Source organism: Colobus angolensis, unplaced genomic scaffold (genome assembly GCF_000951035.1).
Source record: "Colobus angolensis palliatus isolate OR3802 unplaced genomic scaffold, Cang.pa_1.0 Scaffold29, whole genome shotgun sequence".
Lineage (NCBI taxonomy): Eukaryota > Metazoa > Chordata > Mammalia > Primates > Cercopithecidae > Colobus > Colobus angolensis.
Genome location: NW_012116154.1, coordinates 5,326,846 through 5,349,533, shown reverse-complemented (window position 1 = coordinate 5,349,533; position 22,688 = coordinate 5,326,846). Strand labels below are relative to the sequence as shown.

The 22,688-nt window shown below is 43.0% G+C and overlaps 1 protein-coding gene across 3 annotated transcripts in view; it reads left to right on the top strand.

Annotated features, from left to right (window-relative positions):
- The window catches only part of TBC1D1 (TBC1 (tre-2/USP6, BUB2, cdc16) domain family, member 1), a 249,133-nt gene that overhangs the window by 149,570 nt on the left and 76,875 nt on the right, over positions 1–22,688 (top strand). For 2 of the 3 annotated variants that reach the window (XM_011949127.1, XM_011949125.1), the window contains exons 9-14: positions 4,098–4,226; positions 5,552–5,638; positions 9,384–9,664; positions 11,675–11,836; positions 12,833–12,952; positions 13,927–14,066. In XM_011949127.1, coding sequence (XP_011804517.1) covers positions 4,098–4,226; positions 5,552–5,638; positions 9,384–9,664; positions 11,675–11,836; positions 12,833–12,952; positions 13,927–14,066 — 919 coding nt within the window. The remainder of the gene's footprint in view (positions 1–4,097; positions 4,227–5,551; positions 5,639–9,383; positions 9,665–11,674; positions 11,837–12,832; positions 12,953–13,926; positions 14,067–22,688) is intronic. The other variant, XM_011949126.1, reaches the window with a different exon arrangement.

Below are 22,688 nucleotides of genomic sequence, written 5' to 3'. Positions count from 1 at the left end.
CTTCCCTTCCTTCCTTCCTTCCTTCCCTTTTTGACAGAGTCTCGCTCTGTTGCCAGGCTGGAGTGCAGTGGCACAATCTTGGCTCACTGCAACCTCCGCCTCCTGGATTCAAGCGATTCTCCTGCCTCAGCCTCCTGAGTAGTTGGGACTACAGGCATGCGCCACCATGCCCAGCTAATTTTTGTGTATTTAGTAGAGACGGGGTTTCACTGTGTTGGCCGGGATGTTCTCTGTCTCTTGACCTCGTGATCCGCCTGCCTTGGCCTCCCAAAGTGCTAGGATTACAGGTGTGAGCCACTGCGCCTGGCCAATATTTTCTTTATATATCAAAACAATTCAGTTTGCTTCACTTTTATGAAAGGTTTATAATGAGTTTGAAAGCAATTCTCCCTTTTCTTAACTTTGTAACTGGTGTTGAGTTGAAGGCAGGCCCTTGGGGGCCCTTTGTGGGTAATTCCCTTTACTCTGGAGGCTGTCTCGAGCCTGGACAGGCCCTTACACTTGGTCAGTGATTGCACAGAACCAGTTGCAACAGGTAAGGCACCTCCCTGTGGCACATAGCATTTCGCAGGCACTTGGTCACTATTTGCTGAGTGAGTCTGGTACCTTAGGTATGTATTTCCCGTGGACCTGCCAGGGGATCATTGCTCATTCACTCATTTTGAACAAGCCAATATTACACGTCCAGGGTATGCTCTGTAGTGTGAAACACAAAGGTAAATGATAGTTTCCCTTCTCAAGGGAATTTCTAAGCTAGTAGCCATTCTTTTGATGCATATTCTCATTCTCATAGAATGAAAATTATGGATAATTGGACAAAGCTTAATGTCGCTCTAATCAGAATCCATTCTTTTTCTTTCATGCCTTGAAAAATGTGTAGCATTCATTAGTGAATTAGGATTTCATTATTCAAAGAAGACATTAAGGTCTTCAAACAGCAGATTACTGAATAAAATAATGCCTAATAGCAATAGAATGAGGGGAAGACATATTTAAGGAACATTTTATGCCCATTAGACTGGCAGAAATTTTAAAAATGTGACAATACCTTATAAAGGTGAACTTTCCTATACTGATACTGAGAATATGAATTGGTACCATTCAGGGGAGAGAACCTTGATAGTATCTGGTGTAGCTGAAGAGGCACAGTCCCTGTGACCCAGTGAGGACATTCCTCATTATTTCCCTTGCCAAACATTTCACGTGAGTCTGTAAGGAGCTCTGTACAAGAGAGGTCACTGCAGACTTCTTTGTAAAAGCAAGAAAAAAAAGCAAATAAGTGTTTAACAATAGGAACAGGATAAAATAGGTTATACAGTGAAAATGTGCACTCTGGCTAAAGTGAGTGAATCAAAAAACACTTGTCAACAGGAATAAATCTCAAAAATAGTATTGAAAGAAGGAAGCTAATTTACAGAAGGATGTATGCAGTATGACCCCATTCATTTAGTTTCAACTACATATCTTTTATGGACACATACATACATATAAAAGTAGAAAACATGAATTGATAGGATAAACACCAAATATTTCTGCATATGGCCAGGTGTGGGGAAGTAGCGGTGATTAAGCTTCAAAGATGTCTGTAGTGGTTCCCATTAAAAGTAAGAAGTAGGCTGGGCACAGTGGCTCACGCCTGTAATCCCAGCACTTTGGGAGGCCAAAGCAGGTGGATCGCTTAAGGCCAGGAGTTGGAGACCAGCCTGGTCAACATGGCGAAACCCCGTCTCTACAAAAAATACAAAAATTTGCCGGATGTCGTGGCACACACCTGTAGTCCCAGCTACTCGGGAGGCTGAGGCATGAGAATTGCTTGAGCCCAGGAGGTGGAGGTTGCCAGTGAGCCAAGATCGCGCCACTGCACTCTAGCCTGGGCATCAGAGTGAGACTCCATCTCAAAAAAAAAAAAAAAAAAAAGCACGTAGAACAGATAATAGTCATGATATCTGACGTTTTTTGAGTGTCTGGTTTACATTTTTTATTTTTATTTTTTGAGACAAATCTCACTCTGTCACACAGTCTGGAGTGCAGTGGTGTGAAGTCAGCCCACTGCAATCTCTGCCTCCCGGGTTCAAGTAATTCTCCTGTCTCAGCCTCCCAAGTAGCTGGGATTACAGGCGTGCACCACCACACCTGGCTAATTTTTATATTTTTAATAGAGACAGGATTTTGCCATGTTGGCCAGACTGGTCTCGAACTCTTGACCTCAAATGATTCATCTGCCTCAGCCTCCCAAAGTTCTGGGATTACAGGCATCAGCCACTGCACCCCGCCTTGGTATATGTGTTTTGGTTTGTATTCATTCATTTAAGCCTCATGACAGCTCTGCGAGGAAAGTTCACTATGCATCCTCAGGCTGCAGGTAGAGGGCCTGAAAGGGACAGGAGATAACAGTTGGGCCAAGACCACAGAGCCAGGGAATAGCAGAGGAACATTTCACCTGGGTATTGCACTCCAGAGCTGTGCGTCTCACTGTTCTCAGCCCCTGGCAAACACTCACTTGAACAAAGCCAGGTGGTGATACAAAGGTATTTGTTATATTAGTCTCTACACTTTTCTATGTGCTTGAAATATAACAACTGCAACAAATAATATGTCAGTATTTAGAGTAATGGGGGATTTGCTTGTGTGTGTGTGTGTTTTTGAGATGGAGTCTCACTCTGTTGCCCAGGCTGGAGTGCAGTGGCATGATCTCGGCTCATTGCAACCTCCACCTCCTGGGTTCAAGCAATTCTCCTGCCTCAGCCTCCTGAGTAACTGGGATTACAGGTGTGTGCCACTACACCTGGCTATTTTTTGTATTTTTAGCAGAGACGGGGTTTCCCCGTGTTGGCCAAGCTGGTCTCAAACTCCTGACCTCAGGTGGTCCGCCCACCTTGGCCTCCCAAAGTGCTGGGATTACAGGCATGAGCCACTGCGCCTGGCCGTTTGTTTTTCTAACAAAATTATTTTCTAACAGAACGCAATCAGGTGAGAATGCATATAAGAAACAATTTAATTCAGAGATATTTGTTGTACATTTTTAAAAAATGTACCTTCAGCTGGGTGTGTTAGCTCACTCCTGTAATCCCAGCACTTTGGAAGGCCGAGGCAGGTAGATCACTTGAGCTCAGGAGTTTGAGATCAGCCTGGCCAGCATGGTGAAACCCCGTTTCTACAAAAAATACGAAAAATTAGCTGCGCATAGTCCCAGCTACTTTGGGGGCTGAGGTGGGAGGATTGCTTGAACCTAGGAGATCAAGACAGCAGTGAGCCATGATTGTGGCACTGCACTCCAGCCTGGGCAACAAAGTGAGATCCTGGCACCCTGTCTCAAAACAAAAACAAAAACAAAAAAGCATATCCTTGTAAATAAGTAACACTAAGACTTCATTTCGTGGTTGTCACGCAAACTCCATTGTATTTTTATTTTCATTTTCTATGGGTAGTAGTTAAGGGAGAGAAGCTTGGTTGCAGACAATGAAAGGATGATGGGAAGATAAAAGTAGGAGAGAGGAAAATGCAAGAAAGCGGAGATCTGTAGAAAGGGATGAAGGGTTTGTATAGGCGGAGAAAATAGGTTCTTTAACTGAGAAATTTCTGTTGTCTCACCGTCTGAAATGCCCTCAAAGGTAAGTTATTGCTTTATTTTGAAAAGCTAATCATAGCTACCTTCGTACCACACTGTGTTCAATGCTTTACACACTTTACCTGTTTTAGTCTCACAACACAGTGTTATGATTCGGTCTTGCCATTGGTCTCACCTTACTGAAGAGAAAGTTTGAGGCTCAGAGAAAGTAAGAAACTGGCAGAAGACCACAGTTAGGGAAGACAGATCTCTGATCCAGTTGCAGAGTCTGAGCAATAAACTACTTCACCTGATTGGTTTCAAAGCACATTTCCTCATATTTACTTGAGGTAATCACAGCAGCTCTCTGAGGCAGAATTATTCCCTGGACTTGCAGCCATGTCACTAAGGAGCAGATGAGGTGAGATCACAGACAGAATCAGAATGATGGCCTGGTGCCAAAAAGATGTGTCCTAGAGATTCTTCATTCCTTTAAGAAGGAGAGGAGGAAGCGATAAGTGACTTAACTTTTCATTTTTCACTTTTTTAGACATCGCAGATTGCAGCAGAGAATATCGGAAGTGAATTACCACCCAGTGCCACTCGATTTAGGCTAGATATGCTGAAAAACAAAGCAAAGAGATCTTTAACAGAGTCTTTAGAAAGTATTTTGTCCCGGGTAAGTAGCATAATTTCTCCCGATTTAAGTTAAATCACTTTTTAGGAGAGTGTTAGATTGAGTTATATGCTTTTATTCCATCAATGTTCATAAAGGTAAAAGTATAAAACCTTTTTTAATGTTTTCTCAGGCTTAGAACAATATTATCTACGTTTTAAATTGATTTTAATTTGACCTAGGTTTAAAAGAATATGTATTCCTTACTCTTTTATATTATATCCAATGGGAGTTTTTTTTACCTCCCCAAATAATACTTGTTGACCAGTCCCTATAAAGAGCACGGAGGTGTGGCTTCTGTTCTCCCTAGTATTACTGTGTATAACTTAAAAAGCAGTTACTGTCAGCTGCTGGTGTTAGGTATCTAAAAGGCTATATAGTAGGGGTCAGCAAACATGCCCATTGGCCAAATTCCACTCACCTCTACTTTTGTAAAGTTTTATTGAAACACTGCCACATCCATTCATTTTCCTGTTATCTAAGGCTTTTGTTTTGCAGACTTCAACAGTTGCCGCAGACACTATATGCCTCACAAAGCATGAGACACTTACTATCTGTCCCTTTACAGAAAATGTTTACCAAATATAGCTCTACAGAAAGAACAAAGTACACATGTACATCAATCTGGGAGTTATTTAAGAAATTACCCCTCCCTCCCATGAGTGTAAATAGCCTTGATGGCACGTCTGAGAAATCAAATCTGATTTTCCCTCAGAGTTTCACGCCTTTCTGGAGTATGCAGTATCTTATTATAGTTCTTCTTGATTTTATCGCACACTTCTTTTGAAACATCTGATTTTTATTATTTTTTTAATTAAGGAAAGTTAAATTTTATTTTCTTTGAAGATGTTTCTGAGAATTTTGTAGTATCTTCTGAGATCATGAAAAACAGTTGATTTACAAAACCAGAATTGGGAGGGGCTGCATTTGAGAGCTCCCAAAGGGATAGAGTGCTGTCCGAGTGACATGCGGCTGTCCGAGTGACATGCGGCTGGCCGTTAGGATGACTTGTGACCCAGGGGAGGGAGTTGCTGAGTGGGCTTGCTTGAGCGCTTGATTTTCCGTATAGGTGAATTGTCTTGTCTTCCTGCCTATCACCCCTGCCAAATTACTCAGCCGCCAGGTGTTTTGGAATGTTTAGGTTAGTGTCTTTTTTTTTTTTTTAAATGATGGAAATGTTGATTATTTTAATGTACATATATCCTTAGTAGCATTTCTCAGTAGATACATTTTTTTCCTCAGCTTATTTAAATGGACCAATCTGCTTCTAGCTGATGCCTTTGCAAAAGCCTCCAGGGTCATAACTCGACTGCTTTTTCTTTATATAGGGTAATAGAGCCAGAGGCCTGCAGGAACACTCCACCAGTGTGGATCTGGATAGCTCCATGTCTAGTACATTAAGTAACACCAGCAAAGTAAGCACATTTCTCTTTATACGACACCCTGAAGAAACTAACAAATAGGTCTTACTCATCTCCTGTCTACATGCCTCCAATCATTTGCTGCTTCCAAATTTCCTGGCACAGGTGGATGACTGGTCATGCAGGTCTATCATAACATAAAAGTTTTACATAAAAGAGCAGATGGGGCCAGGTGCAGTGGCTCACGCCTGTAATCCCAACACTCTAGGAGGCCAAGGTAGGCAGATCACGAGGTCAGGAGATCGAGATCATCCTGGTTAACACGGTGAAACCCCGTCTCTACTAAAAATGCAAAAAGTTAGCTGGGCGTGGTGGCAGGCGCCTACAGTTCCAGCTACTAGGGAGGCTGAGGCAGGAGAATGGCATGAACCCGGGAGGTGGAGCTTGCAGTGAGCTGAGATCGCGCCGCTGCACTGCAGCTAGGGCGACAGAGCGAGACTCCGTCTCAAAAAGAGAAATAAATAAAATTTAAAAAAAGCAGATGGTCATTCCATACACAAAGAAACAAGATCACAATTTGAGACAAGTAAGATCTAGTTTGTCACAATATAATCAATTGATTTCTTTCTCAAGTAGATTTTCCTATTAAAAAATAATTAATATTGGGAAAACCTCAAAAAGTGGATTTGTGAATTTAGAGAAGTATACAACTTAAATTTTTCTTGTTTAAAAACATTTTTATTTTGGATTTGGGGGTACATGTGCATGTTGATTACATGGATATATTGCATACTGGTGGGGACTGGGCTTCTAGTGTACCCGTTATCCAAGTAGTGAACATTGTACCCAATAGTTGATTTTTCAACTTTCACACCCCCTTTCATTCTCCCTCACTTTTGGGGAAATTAAATTTCGGAAACTTTATCCTGTAGCTGGCTCTATGATTATAATGAACCATTACTGTTTTATTTAAATAAGCAAGTATCTATGTCCTTCTTTTAATAACTTGCTTTCCAGACATTTAATCATATTTAAACCTGGTCAGTTCAACTTTATAACTGCCGAAAAGCAGGTTTGGGTTTTGTGCTGGGGGGCCAGCTTTCCCTTCTGCTACCAGAGGACTCTCTTTTGCAGTAGTGAGGGAGGGAGTGTTTGCGGAGGCCAGCTCCTTACCACAGGCAGGGTTTACAGTCCTCTGCCATCCCTCCTAGACACATGGCTTTCAGAATTTGTCTAACCTACAGTAAGAGGCACATTTAACATTGTGGCGTAGTTCACAAACACACATACCTACACACACATACCTACACATTCACACACAAAATTAAAAGTTAACAAAACAATATTTACTGTGAATAACATATAATACATACTGATATTTTGTTCCATTTTAAAAATGCTCATGGCAAACTACTCAGTTGTACCACCTACTAACGTGATAGAGGGCCCAGTTTGAGAAACACTTCCTTAGATGAATGCTTCTCAAATTTCAGGTGCCTTCATCATGGGGTTCTGGTTAAAGTGCAGATTCTGAGTTCAGTAGGCATTGGGGGAGGCCTGAAATGGTGCATTTCCAATGAGCTCCAAGGCAATGCTGCTGCTCCTGGTCTGCAGACCCCCTCTGGGGAGTGAAGACCTGGACAGCAGTCTTGTAAATGTGAGTTTCTAAGTTAAAATCCAGGGGAACATAGCATCGTCCAGCCTCCATCTAATACACACTGATCCCACCCTGCAATTAGGTTTTTGTCTATTTGTTGTATACAGATGAACCACACACAGCCCCTTTCATGTAGGAAGTTACCTAGGAGGAGAGAGATGACAGATGCACAAACAGCTGCAGCATCAAGCAGAGTGTGGTAGGAGCCCAGAAGTTACAAATAAGAGACATTGGTAATTTCAATGTCAGAAGAGCAAGGGGAGGGGAAGTTAGGTTTGGTCAGTGGAACCAGGGAAAAGGTGAGGGGTAAGGGTCCAGTGATGCTATTGGACTAAATCTTGGTGTAGGAATTATGCCTATGGAAGTGAACTGAGAAGAAGGCATTCCAGACAGACCAGTGTCAATAGAGATACAATGAAGAAATTCATGTCACTCAGGTGGCTTTCCAGTAAGCCTTATTGCTTGCTTTTTATTTTTCTCTAAAATGCAGAAATAGGAATACATACATATTCATTCTTCAGGACTCGATAGTTGTGAAGATTCTTTTAAAAAGATTTAAAAGTCTAAGATTTCAATTTCTAGAGTCATTCTAAGAGAGATGCAACTTTTCAGAAGCTGCTTGCTTGTATTGTATATGTTTATGTGTACTTCTTTACATCTTTCTTTTATTCATCTTGAATTGAGAAACTGCTGTATATTCTATTTTATGTAATTTGATCTGTTCTAATAAATTGATCACCTACGAGATGCAAAGAAGCCAAATAGCCCTGAAATTTGACAAATGAAAATGGCCCTTTCAGTTGTCCAATTAAGCTAAGGGTTGGCTCTTTGATCTAATTTGGAGGGATATTAATAAGAACTTAGATCAACAGGTTTGCATGATGAAGATTGTCTTCTGTGATGTATTGTCTTAGACAGACTTTTAAATCCTTAAAAGAATCTTCACAACCATTGAGTCCTGAAGAATGAAAAACTTGAGTTATGAAAGTAATCAACATTTCATAGTATGTTGACGTTTTTTATAAAATTGAATATATGTAACTTCTCCCTTTAATAAACAAATTTCATTTTTTTTTTTCAAATTAAAACCCTCAATACCTGCTACCTAAAAGGCACTCAACTGTGTATCAAATGAACAGGTAGAATTTAGAGTCTCCAGTCCACTATTAGATACAGTCATTCCTGTTTACTCTATTCATGTTGATTTATTTTTTCCCTTTCAACAATTTCAATAGGGGCAAGCTGCTACAATTCCTCTTTTTAAATATTTTAGATATATTAAAAATATATTGGCCACTAGCCACGTCCTGGGTGCAGTGTTAAACATCAGTTTGCTCGAGTGGTAGTAGTTCATTCGTTTGAAAAAGCATGCATCGTGAAGGCATACAACTTTAAAATATTGTCATGATTCTCAACAAATGTTTGAGCACTCCATAGATTATTGCATACCTAATAAAACAATACCTTACGTTTGTGTAACATTTTACAACATAAAAAGTACTTTTGGTTGTATTATCTTGCTTTGTTCTTGAAACTCAGATAAATTTTTACTATACCCTCTTACAGATGAAGAAATTGAGGTGCAGAAAGAAATTATTTCCCCTGAATTGCAGCATTAACTGCCTACAGAGTGATTTTCCATATTCTAAGAATATTGATACAGTTCTTAATCTCAGATTACGAAGTTGAATCTCAACAGTAGATGAGATTCGGAGAGAGCTTTAAAATGTGGGTTTAACATGAGTGAACACATGTGGCAAAGATAAAGAACTTGGTTAAGCCGTGGAGACAAGTTGTCCAGCACTCATTCTCTTTAGAAGCTGTAGTAAACAGTCCTGTTTTCTAGAGAGAGGGCACTATTCTTGCCGTTGCCCAGAACGTTACAGATTGTGGGTTATGTCCTCCACTCCTGCACCTGGCCAGTTTTCCCACTTCTCCAGCAAGCCAGCAATGTGTCCTTGAGGAGCTGGCATTTATTTAATGGACCTTCATTTTCTTCTGCTTTTGGTGGTGGGCTCTAGATGGCATTATAATCAGAACACATACTTAGATACTGAAATGTTTGCCCGCACTGGAACTAGAGATTTATAAATCCCACAAATTCCCCATGGCGTGTCTGATCTGCTATGTGTTTGCTGCCAGGAGCCATCTGTGTGTGAAAAGGAGGCCTTGCCCATCTCTGAGAGCTCCTTTAAGCTGCTCGGCTCCTCGGAAGACCTGTCCAGTGACTCGGAGAGTCATCTCCCAGAAGAGCCAGCTCCGCTGTCACCCCAGCAGGCCTTCAGGAGGCGAGCAAATACCCTGAGTCACTTCTCCATGGAATGCCAGGAACCTCCACAACCTGCCCGGGGGTCCCCGGGGGTTTCGCAAAGGAAACTTATGAGGTATCACTCAGTGAGCACAGAGACGCCTCATGAACGAAAGTAAGATTTGTTTAAATTTGTTGCATAAATAGCTGGGGCATATCTGTGACTAGCCGGGTATGTGCATCCCAGGTATGTTTAATGAGTGAGAGAAACGAGTAAGGCTTTACTCTTGGTTCGAAGAGATAAAACTGGAAGCAGTGACGTGTTTGTTCGAGCTGCTGGTGTGTATACAAGCAATGGGTACGTGTATTGTCAGGAAGCAGGTGAAAGTGAGCAAAAATGTTACCTAACGTGTAGTCATTACTCCTCAAACAAAGTAAGAGACATTGCTGGCTGTGGAACTTTGCTGCTGTGAGGAAGAGGGCAAGCAGATGAGTCTCCCCATCGGAAGCCCTGGAGCAGGGCTACAGCGGGAGGGAGAGGCGGTGACCCCTATAGGCTAGAGCAGGAGAGGTATGCTGACCTTATGGGGTGACAGGGGTGCCTTGGCTTCTGGTCCTAGCTCTACTGTGAACTAATTGTGACGTGGACAAATTTGCTAAACTTCTCTGTATCACAAAATTGGAGTAGATGTTTTCTAAAATCTCTCACTGTAAGAATTCTAGATTCTTCTAACAAGATTTATTCATTGTAACAATTGGGTTTCAGTGACCAGTTAGAATTGTCTGGTTATGGAGAAGGGTAATCAGAAGTTCCCCCTGTTCCTTCCAAGTGTCCCTTAGTGATTCATTTGACTCTATGTGCCAGAGACTATGAATGGACACAGAGTTATCTTTAAAAACAACTTTAAACAATTTAAAAAATCCCTCACCTAATATGAATCAGGGTCACACCTGTGTACAGTTGCTGCCTTCTTCTGACTGGCAGCCGCAGAAGTCCCAGGACCTGTGTGTTCATGTAGTTCATACATGGATCATTGAGAGTGTGCGTAGTACAGAAGTGTTTGGAATGTTCTGAGTAAAGAAGTGTGAGCACTAACAGCCCTGGATGATGACGCAGAGCCTCCCAGCTTTGTTTTCTATCAGCCATTGGAAAGAGTTCTTGGTTGTTTGGAATTCAGTGGGGTAGTGGTGATCCCAAAAGCAGGGGACACGTCAGAAGGTACTGCTTAATTAAATACACGCTTTTAGAGACACGCATCATTGGGTTATGTAGCCATGTAAGTTTCTTGTGTTTAACACCCTCTTCACACACTACTTCTGTTCTGCCTCACCACTGCCTGCCCACTCCTCTGTTGCTGGCGTTTTCAGTGATCATTGAAACATTCCTGTCTGGAGAGCCCTAGTTCTCTTGTGAAGTCTGCTGTTTCTCGAAAGCCAGAGTTGGTAGGACTCAGTATCAGTACTTTTCCTTTCTCTGTGAAGAATGTAGCTTCATAATAGATGATGTCACACATCCGTAATGAGGGGGATGGGGAGATGCCTGTCTGTCTGCCTTGCTAGCATGGCCCATTCTGCTTTCTTTCCCTCTTGTGAACTGTCTTCTGATTTATCTGCAGGAAATAAGACATTGAAATTCAAGACAGGATATTGTTCATTTTAAAGGGAAATGTATTTTTTAAAGTTCAGATTTTTTTTTGCTTTTGTTTATACTTTAATTGAATTTTTTTTTCTTGCCAGTTCCTGAAAAAGGAAATAGAGAAAGAAATACTATTGTTCCTGGGCGAAGTGGCTCACTCCTGTAATCCCAGACCTTTGGGAGGCTGAGGTGGGAGGTTGCTTGAGGCCAAGAGTTCAAGGTTACAGTCAGCTATGATCGTGCTACTGCACTCCAGCCTGGGTGACAGAGTGAGACCTATTTTAAAAAAAAAAAAGTATTGTTGGGAGCATAAACACGTGGGAAATGGTCAAGAATGGCCATCAATATACTCTGTGTTTTAGTGAAAACTGCCTTTGCCAGAGAGCGAGCAGAGATGAGGAAGAGGAGTGGAAGAAGTCCTCCACTCTGACAGTGTTACTGGAACAACGAGACAAAAGCAGTTGTGCTCCTTCCATCTGTTTGCTCCGTGTCCCTGTCGGCGCCCCCTCTCCTGCTAACCCCCCCGTGCTTTCTCTGATTGCTGTTTAGTGTGGATCCTTCACCTGTGGGTGAGTCTAAGCACTGCCCAGGTCAGTCTTCAGCTCCTGCTCCTCCACCTCGTCTTAACCCCTCCGCCTCCTCGCCAAACTTTTTTAAGTACTTAAAACATAATTCCAGTGGAGAACAAAGTGGGAATGCTGTGCCAAAGAGGTGAGCTCACTCACGTGGCAAGTTTGGTGTTGTCTGTTTTCCTGGGGAGTTCACACTGATGAGGACGTGCTGAATGGGGGGAATGTCCATGCAGGAAGCAGAGCCACTGTGTGTGTGTTTGTGTGTGTGTGTGTGTCTTTGTTTATATTTGGTCTTATTTTCAGCTGTCATTTGAACCAAGTTAATTTTACTGTTGATTACTTTTCTTAAAATCATGAAAACAGCTGTTAATGGCAAATTGGTTTGTGTTTGGGTTTGTTTTTGTTTTTGAGACAGGGTCTCACTCTGTTCCCCAGGCTGGAGTGCAGTGGCGTGATCTTGGCTCACTGCGGCTTCTGCCTCGTGGGTTCAAGCAGTTCTCCTGCCTCAGCCTCCCGAGTAGCTGGGACTACAGGCACACGCCACCATGCCCAGCTAGTATTTTTATTTTTTTTTTGTAGAGATGGGGTTTCACCATGTGGACCAGGTTGGTCTTGAACTCCTGACCTCAAGTGATCCGCCTGCCTCAGTCTCCCAAAAGTGCTGGGATTACAGGTGTGAGCCACTGTACCCTGCTGAAAATTGTTTTTTATATGCTTATTTTCACATTTCCTTGCCCTAGTGGACACTTAACATGCATGCGTATACACACAGATGCACACACACACACACACACACACACACAGGTTAACATCTGTGTTTGATCATGTACACTGCAATTTGTGCCATATCGGAAACTTCCTGATTGATTTAGGAGAATTATTTTTCCCAGTTTGAAAGGAAGAGTCATTTGGAAAATGGATTGGTTTTCGTTTTTAAAAGATTATCCCATTCATTTAAAATCAAATTTTACTGGTGAAAATGAAAGTTAAATCTCATTCATGAACTACTTTTACTTTCTTATCTAGTTTACTTTTCTTAGCATTAGAACAAAAATGTTTATGTTGAAGCTTATATTTTATACTTTGTGTTTTTATGTTTCTTTATCCTAAACTCTTTTTTCAACCAAACTCTTAGCATCTCCTACCGTAATGCCCTGCGGAAAAAACTTCATTCTTCTTCCTCTGTGCCAAATTTTCTAAAATTTCTGGCTCCTGTAGATGAAAATAACACCTCTGACTTTATGAACACCAAAAGGTAGGGCTTAATTTAGATATATCAACCCTGGGTGTTATTAAATGTTGAATATCATTAGATATACAAGGTGTTTTAACTACTGTTTTGTCATTTAAAAAATCATTTCAGCTAAATCTGTTGTATCTTCTTTCTTATACTTTTTTCTTACTGAATGTCATTTTAAAAAATGTGCAACCAACCTGTTCTTCAGTTTTGAGATTGAGGATTAGTTTAAGTGTTATCTTAAAGAAAATCTTCATCAAGTCTCTGAGAGCAGTGTTTCTGGGTAGTGAGCATATGGCTATTTCAAATCAGGATGTCTGATCTGTTCAGGACGTCTAATCTGTAAGTTGAGGGGATTGCTTAGTTACAGGTACACAACTTAGGTATAAATTAGAAGGGTCTTCTCAGGTTGTCCTGTGAATAGGAAAAAAATGTATGATTAGATTGTGTTTATATATTGATAACTATATTTTATAGTTTAAAAAATATACACATTAAAACATCATCATCGTCAATTGACTGCATAGTTATTGCCTTGCTGGTTCTGTGTAATTAAATTGCAACTTGTTTCATTTTTTGTGGGAATCCTTGGAGACATGGGCCTGTGCTGAGCAGATATTCCCATGTACAGAGGAGAGCAGAATGGGGCCCCTTGGCATCGCCCCCGCTTTTCCCCCTTTAGGCAGTTTCTCTTTTTCAAAGTGGCATCAAGAGAGGCCCAGTTGGAAGCTATGATATGTGGAACATGTTTCTTAATCTCTGTTACAATCGAAATCATTTAAGGGCATGTAATTGTTCTCTTTTTATGAAAAGGATCCTGTAAGAAAGCAGTTCTTTAGGAATGATGACCCACTGTGAGCTTGATATAACTTCTGTGATTGTTTATACAAAGATAGTTGATAATTTAGTGCTTTGTTTAAAAAAATGTTAAGCTAACAAAATCTCGTGAATTCCTCCCCACTAGTCATAAATCAATCATCTTATAATTTTAGGGACTTTGAATCCAAAGCAAACCATCTTGGTGATTCTGGTGGGACCCCTGTAAAGACCCGGAGGCACTCCTGGAGGCAGCAGATATTCCTCCGAGTAGCCACCCCGCAGAAGGCGTGCGATTCTTCCAGCAGATATGAAGGTAAGGCCCGTACCTGAAATGAAACCTCAAAGAGAGCACGCAAACATCCAGCTGACAGAGGACCCTGGGAGCCCCATCATATTGGTAAGAAAGCAGAGCCCTGCCCTCTTCAGTATTGGCAGGTCTGAGGCAGTCACAAAGGTAACTAGGGAGGAAGTTTAGAGGTTACCCTACATTTCTTAGGGAAGGAATTTAGAGCTCATTTAGGGTAACCTCTCCATAAACGGGCGCAGAGCTCTGATGTTGAGAGTGGTCATAGCGTTACCAGCGGTGAATCCAGACAGGTCTGCAGCAACCTCACTTCTTGCCTCCTAGGACATAAGGCAAAAGGAGAGACTGAGGCAAGTTTTAGAGCAGGAGTGAAAGTTTACTAAAAATATCAGAGCAGGAATGAAAGGACGTCAAGTACACTTGGAAGATGGTCAGGTGGGCAGCTTGAGAGATCAAGTGTGTGATTTGGTCTTTTGACCTGGGGTTTTATATGTTGGCATACTTCCGGGGTCTTGCGTTCCTTCTCCCCTGATTCCTCCCTTGAGGTGGGCTGTCCCCATGTGCAGTGGCCTGTTAGCACTCGAGGGCTGTGGGGGAGCATGCACAGGGTGTTTACTGGAGTTGTAGGCGTGCTTACTTGAGGCGTTCTTCCCTGTCCAGTCTAGCATTCCTAGAGGAACGCTATGCACCAGTTAAACTCCGCCATTTTGCCTCTTAATGCGCATGCTTGAGCCCACTCGCCCAGCTCCTGAGATCTTACTGGGAAGCTGCTGCTCACCAGTTTCAGGTGTTGTGTATCTACTGGGAGCCCGCCCCTCCCTGGTGCCGGCTGTGACCAGTTCTCACTTTAGAGAAACAGTTAACAAATGCTTGACCATCACCTGATGGTCCCCTGACATTGCTGGTGTGTTTCTGGGAGGGGCCCTCTCCTGTCCTCCTCCTGTCTGACTAGCTACCCTGTAACCAGAGCCTGGACTTCGGAGTCTGCATTCAAACCCCAGCTTTTCCCCTTAGGATCTGTGAACCAGAACAAGCTGTCTAAAGTTACCACCTATAACCTGGGATTAATTATGCCTGTTGCCACACTGATTGAGACAAGGCAGCGTGCTATCATTCCTGATACTTTTTTTTTTTTTTGATGGAATCTTGCTGTGTCGCCCAGGCTGGAGTGCAGTGGCGGGATCTGGCTCACTGCAAGCTCTGCCTCCCGGTTGCCGCCATTCTCCTGCCTCAGCCTCCTGAGTAGCTGGGACCACAGGCGCCTGCCACCACACCCGGCTAAGTTTTTGTATTTTTAGTAGAGACGGGGTTTTACCGTGTTAACCAGGACGGTCTTGATCTTCTGACCTCGTGATCCACCCGCCTCGGCCTCCCAAAGTGTGGTACATTTTTTAAAAGCATTGAAAATGCATAGTACTGGAAAGAAAATCAGTGATGCGAATGTTTCCAGGGTAACGTCACCTCCCATGCTGTGGAGGTCCCTCTGGTGAGCCTGGCCCGTTGCTTCTCTTGCCTCAGCCCTTCCATGTGGAGGCACCATGGAGCTGCCACTCACCGGCACCTTTTTTCCCTCAAGTGGTTTGTACCTGTAAAGTATTCCTGCTGTGGGTGGCCCCTCGGTGGACTTGCTGAGCCTGGCCAGGGTTTGATTTCTCTTGCTGCCAGCCTGAGCTGGATGGCTGCTTCTCTCTTCCCCTGCCCCGTGGAGAGGCCTGCTTGCTGCAGAGAAGGGCTCTTCTTCCCAGGTCCTGTAGCACCCTGTTAGAGGGTGTGGAATGGGACAGTGGGAACCAGAGGCACCAGAGGGATGCCCTGGAGGAGGAATGAAACTGATTCATGTCTGAAACTGTAGAACAAGGGTGCCAGAACCCGAGTTTCAGTGTTTAATAAAGACTGCCTCCGTGTTGTGGTGGCCATACCTCACAGGGCGTGGTCACTTGGAAATTTCTGCTTGGAAATGCTTTGTGCAGTGGCCAGAATGTGTTAGGGGCCACACATGACTGCTTGCTCCATCGCAGAACAGTTACAAGTTTTCAAACGAGCATTCATAGACTGAGCTGCATCCTGCCTCCCTGTCCTCTCATTCCTGGCTTCTTCTCTGATCTCTGAAGCCACACAGAATGTGTTTGCGTCTGTTTCCTGCCCTTCAGATGATGGAGGACCATGGAAGCTGCTGCTCCTTTAGCGCTCTTCTCCAGGGGAATTGTCCTCGTCACTGTTGGGGAACGCCTGGTCCAAGTCCAGTCCTCCGAAGAGCCTCTGTCCCTCATGGAGTCCTGAGTTGAACTTGGTGTTCACTTGGCCTCTGGCTCTGGCAGTGTGTTGCTCCTTCCATTGACCTGCCGCTGCTCTGTTAATGCAGATTGACCTTAATCTGTTTCTGCTTTAAGTGATTAACTCACTTTCTCGGCTCGTATTGTATCTTGTCCTTTGGGATATGAACCGTTACTTAAATTTGGATTGATTCCTGGCTTGGCACGGTGGCCCATGCCTGTAATCTCAGTGCTTTGGGAGGCCAAGACAGGAGGATCCCTGGAGGCCAGGAGTTTGAGGCCACCCTTGGCAACATAGTGAGACCCTGTCTCTACAAAAAATAAAAATTAGCTGAGCATAGTGTTGTGAAGCTGTAGTCCTAGCTACTCGGGAGACTGAGGCAGGAGGATTACTTGAGCCCAGGAGTTTGAGGTTACAGTGAGCTGTGATCACACAGAATGAGGCACTATCTCTTGGGGGTGGGTGGGGGTAATGTCTATACTTGAGAAGGTTTTTTTCCTCAAATAGTTGGTACCTATAAAGTGTTAATCAGTTTTGAGCAGTCCTTTGCGATTCTTTTGAGTCTTGATTCTGGTGACCAGTAAGTTGTATACATTTGCCTGTCAAGTGGATAAACATGGCCTCTGTGCCTTTAAGTAATGGCTAAAAGTACCAAACAGAACAGAGCCTGGCATAGGTGCTGCTCCTCCTGTTCCTAGGCCGTAATCATCCCTGATTCATCAGACCCCAAATAATTCAGCTCCTCACCGTCCTGTGCCCCACCACCCAATCTCCTGCAAGAAGATGTCCTGGAGACCCCTGTCAGTGCTAGGCAGAGATCACCATCCATGTCCACCTTTCCCCTGATGCAGGCTCCCAGCAGCCCCTCTGGCTTGTGCCATGCCATCCTTGAACTCACCCTCATGCCCGACCCGAGCCCTTGCACAGGCCGTTCCCTCTGCCTGGAATGCTCTTCCTCAGTATCCCTGTGGTTCCCTCCCTCCCCTTCCCTTGTATCGTGACTCTCCCATAGCACCTCTCTCCCTGTAACACATGTTCTCAGGTTCATCTTCATCACCCATCTCCGGCAGCTCCTGCAGGCTTGATGACTGCTAAAGGCAGGCAGGTCAGTGGCTCAGATTCTTGCAAACTTAATGATTTGTGATTTCTCAACTCCCTCCTCATGCCTCCTCCGTCTCTATAGGCACGTATTATTTCTTATCTCTTCTCGGAACCAAGAGATGCTGGCTGAATTTCTGGAAAACATTGTTTAAGTGTTCTGTGTATGCAAAGGGAAAACAGGAGAATAAAAGGATTATTAAGGAAGAATTAGTATAGTAATAGCCACATATTATGCTTTTTTTATACTCTGCTAAGTGCTTTACACGAATTACTTCCTTTAATTAGTCAGCCTTATGAACGTCGACATTTTTATGAAACTCATTTTACAGGTGGGTGAGTGGAGGCTGGGAGTGGCTTAAATCACCTTCCCCAAACCAGGGAGTTAGTGGGAGCCAGAGGCAGGACCTGAGTTCATGGGTCTGAGCTCCAAAGCTCATGCTCTGAACCACACACAGCACTGGGCTGCAGCCAGAGATGTAGGACCCTGCGGGACCCTCTGGAGGTGGTCCTGCCTGTGCTTCCCTCTTCCTACAGGAAGCTCCCTGTAGGCATCTGTGTTGGGTGTGGACTCTCAGTGTATCCGCATGTGTACCTGTTGGGCAGGCACCAACACTGAATGGAAAACATATTTCTGGGCATTTTAATGTACGGACTTGACTTCAGTCAATCTCCTCCGCCCCCTTCCACCCTGACCGCCTCCCTAATAGTTAGCATTGGCACTGGAGTGTGGATGGCAACTGATTTCTGTCTGAGAGGACAAATCAGGCATCTTTGTCCTCTGCTACTGTCTGTTCCCCATCCTTAGGGTGCACGATGCCAGAGCCCTCCACTGTGGTCTGTGACCACTTTGACCCACACCAGCAGGTCTCCATATGTTCCCTCCAGCTGAGAGACATCACATCCAAAAACATTTTAGAGCTCTGAGGTTTCTTTCCCCAGAGGTCCCTGCTTTGTGCATACTGTCTCCAGCTGAGCGTGCACAAGACTGTTCCTGCTTTGCCTGGGTGGCTGAGCCATGGGCAGCTGAGCCTGCAGCCGCTGGACTCACTGCATTCCCACTCTGGGTTTGGCATGGGAGACACACAAGTGTGCTTGTGAGAAATAGAATCTTAACAGTACCTTTTAACACCTATTTCAGGTGCTCAAAATGACTGCCTCTTTTACATTTCTATTCTGGCAGTGCAAACTTCAATTGGACAGGAAGTCTTACAACCTTTCTTCCAGGTGAAAAAGTGAGGCAGGGATGTTTATACAGTTCCATCCAGGTCATCCCACTTGGAAGATACTAGTAAAACGAACCAACAGTAATATAAAAACCATGGTGTTTGCAATAGTGATAATGTTACTAGCGAAGGAAAAATAGAAATTTTCAGTAATTTGGAGGTTATTATTTTTAATAGATGGGCTAAAATAAAAAACCTGGAGAGAAGGGTGTTAAGTGAGTAAGGAGTGTGTCTTCTACTAAATATAGTGTAAAGAGAGAAGAAAATACAAAGTCAGGCACAGTGGATAGACGTGGATAGTCTCATCTCTAATAGTATAATGGGCAAACTTGTCTCAAACAAAATTAGTCTGCGTCTTGTTTACTCAGTGATATGTGACTTTTCTATACACAAAATCCTCATGAAATAATTAAGTTGCAAGAATCTGAATTTTGTATTTTGGAAACCTATCTGAGGTAGGTAGGAGGTTAATTTATATTGAGAAATTTACTTGCATATGTCTGGTAGCTCCAGGGCAAATATTCCCAAATCCCAGACTATTTTTTTTTTCTTTTTAAATTCAACAGTGACCAGTTGGTCTCTTGTAAGAATTACAGCTTTAAGTTAGCAAAGTCTAAGAGGACTGGTTTTAATCCTGAACCTCGGAGGGCCCCTGCTTCTCGGGTAGTAAGTAGGTCAGGTGTACAGCAGGTACTACATTGAAGGGAAACTGGATGATAAATAGGAAATCAGCGATTTTTACTTGAAGACTTGGCAAGGCAAATGTTTTTGTAATAAAAATAGATCTTGAAATAGAATCCTGAAAGCTGCCTGTTTAAATGTAAAGCAAATGGCTTCAGTGATGCTTTAAGTTTGTGGTGGTCACTTCTGGCTGCCCCAGAAACTACAGAAAGTGCATTCTCTCTTGGTGCTGTGGGTTTTTAGGGTGAACGCCTTGTATGACGCTGAGTATGTGGAAGGACCATTCACTCTTGGTAACTATACACTAGGCAGAGGGTGGCGTTAGCAAAGCTGCTGCAGGTTGGGTGTGTTTAAGATAGCATTTGTAGAGCGTACCTAAGGGCAGACGTATTTTTTTTATTTGAATTTTTTTCTTTTTATTTTTAGTGCCAGGGTACATGTGGAGGATGTGCAGGTTTGTTACATAGGTAAATATGTGCCATGGTGGTTTGTTGCACCTGTCAACCCATCACCTAGGTATTAAGTCCAGCATGCATTAGTTATTTCTCCTAATGCTCTCCCTGTTCCCTGCCACCCCCCAACAGGCTCCAGTATTTGTTGTTCCCTTTCCTGTGTCCTTGTGTTCTCTTGGTTCAGCTCCCACCTATGAGCGAAACTTGCAGTGTTTAGTTTTCTGTTCCTGCATTAGTTTGCTGAGGATAACGGCTTTCAGCTCCATCCATGTCCCTGCAAAGGACATGATCTCATTCATTTTTATGGCTGCATAGTATTCCATGTTGTGTATGTACCACTTTTTCTTTACCCAGTCTATCATTGATGGGCATTTGGGTTGATTCCATGTCTTTGCTGTTGTGAATAGTGCTGCAGTGAACATATGCATGCATGTATCTTTGTAACAGAATGATTTATATTCCTTTGGGTATATACCCAGGAATGGGATTGCTGGGTCAAATGGTATTTCTAGATCTTTGGGGGAATTGCTACACCATCTTCCACAATGTTTGACCTAATTTACATTCCCAACAACAGTGTAAAAGCATTCTGATTTCTCCACAACCTCACCAGCATCTGTTTCTTGACTTTTTAATAATTGCCATTCTGACTGGTGTGACATGGTATCTCATTGTGGTTTTGATTTGCATTTCTGTAATGATCAGTGATGTTGAACTTTTTTTCATGTTTGCTGGCTGTGTGAATGTCTTTTTTTTTTTCTTTTCTTTTTTTTTTTTTTTTTTGAGATGGAGTCTAGCTCTGTCACCCAGGCTGGAGCGCAGTGGCGCAATCTTGGCTCACTGCAAGCTCCACCTCCCGGGCTTACGCCATTCTCCTGCCTCAGCCTCCCAAGTAGCTGGGACTACAGGTGCCCGCCACCACACCCGGCTAATTTTTTTATGTTTTTAGTAGAGACGGGGTTTCACTTGTGTTAGCCAGGATGATCTCAATCTCCTGACCTGGTGATCCGCCCGCCTTGGCCTCCCAAAGTGCTGGGATTACAGGCGTGTGAATGTCTTCTTTTGAGAAGTGTCTGTTCACGAGAGAGACATATTTGCTCCTCTAAGGATGCTTATGTCTGTGTGACAGCATTCTCGCATTTTCAGAACCTCACTGTGAATCCCCATCGTTGGCCTGTACTGAAGGTAAAGCAGATAGAGGCAGTCTCATCCGTCAGATGAAGACCTGAACACAGCTGTTGATTAAGAGGCTTTCTTCAGATCATGGTTTAGAGCAGTGTTTTACAAACTCCATGTGCTTGGAGTCCTCTGGAGATCCTGTTAAAAGACAGACTCTGTTGCAGTAGGTCAGGGTGGGTTCTGAAGTTCTTACAAGCTCCCCAGCGAGCCTGATGTTTTGGGTCCACTATGAGGAGGCAGGGCTTGGGATCAACAACCATGGGAAATCCAGTCCAGATTTTTGATGTGTCCTAGGTTAGGCCTTTCTGTGAGGCTGCCCTGGGGCTAGCGATGGGCTCCAGGACCATCTGAAGAAGCAAAGAGTGAGTATGATGGGAAACAGGCAGTGATTAAAAACATGGTAAGGTTTAAAGAAACATTTGACCGTGTGTCAGGTGAACCCAAATGTATGGCACTTTGCGTCTTTCCTGCCCTTTCGTTTTCCGAGAAGTGAGGCCTTATCTCTTATGGAGCACGGGAGACGCAGTGTGGGTGCTTGTTTTCTCAGCTGCGGGCTCTAACCTAATTGTCAAGCCTACCAAAAAAAAAAAAAAAAAGCTGAAAATCAATGTTGATTAGGTATCTGGTAGTACGTAATCTCCATAATTTTCTCTCTAGGTGTATTATGCAAAAGATAATCCTTTGTTATTAAGAAACAATTTTTAAGGCAACTCCCAACTTTGAAATGGGGAAAAATCATTTTATTTACCTCTAGGTGCCAGGGAACAATATTAAATTTAGTCTTATACTTTTCCTTTAAGCATTTCAGATTACATTGTGCATTTCACCAACAATAGAAGCTTTCAGACTTTACATGTCTTGTAAAAAAAAAAAAAAACAAAAACCTACTATAGATAAGAATGATTTATTGATTTGGAACCCATTGTATAAGAAAAGAGTCCACTGAGACTTAAGTTCAAAGGTTTCTTTGTCTTTTGGGTGTAGCTGTGTCAATATGCCTAATTTATAATAACATTAAGTTTAGTGGATTAGATATTAGTTATCAATTGAGATGTAAGCAGTAATAAACAGTAATGCCTAAACTGAAGTGTATAATCTGAATCTTTATGATGACCAATTTATATTATTGTGAAAAACTTAGGAACTCATTTGAAACATGATGATTTGTATGTGTCGTATATAGTTTTCAATAATTTACATATCAGCAGGAAATTTTAGTGGATGATAGAAGTGGAATAACTGCAGGTGAAACTTTGCTGGAAAATACAAGCATAGTGACATCTGTGCACCAAAAACACCTGGGGAGATTCTTTAAAACACAGGCCAGACATGCCCTCCTGGCTGTCTCCCTCACTGTCAGTGAGTGTGGGGATGGGGCCTGGGCCTGAATTCTTTCTTTTTAGACTCCTCAGGATTCTGATTGCTGCCACGTTGAGAGGGTTGACCTCAATTCAGACCTCGGAGAGTGACTTGAGAAACCGTCACCGCTTGGTGGCAGTGTTGCTCCCCATATCTTGATTACCCTTGTTTCTTTCCAATCCCGGAAAAGTGTGCTTGCTTTTTTTTTTTTTTTTCCTGTGTTTTTGTTTTTGATCTTGTTACAATATTTATATTCCTTGCTCATTTGCAACTTATTCGAATGGAGAGCTACTTTCTGAAATCTAGATGTTTTTCTTTTTCTACGGGGTTTTAGGACATGGGCAAAACAAGGAAGAAAAAAC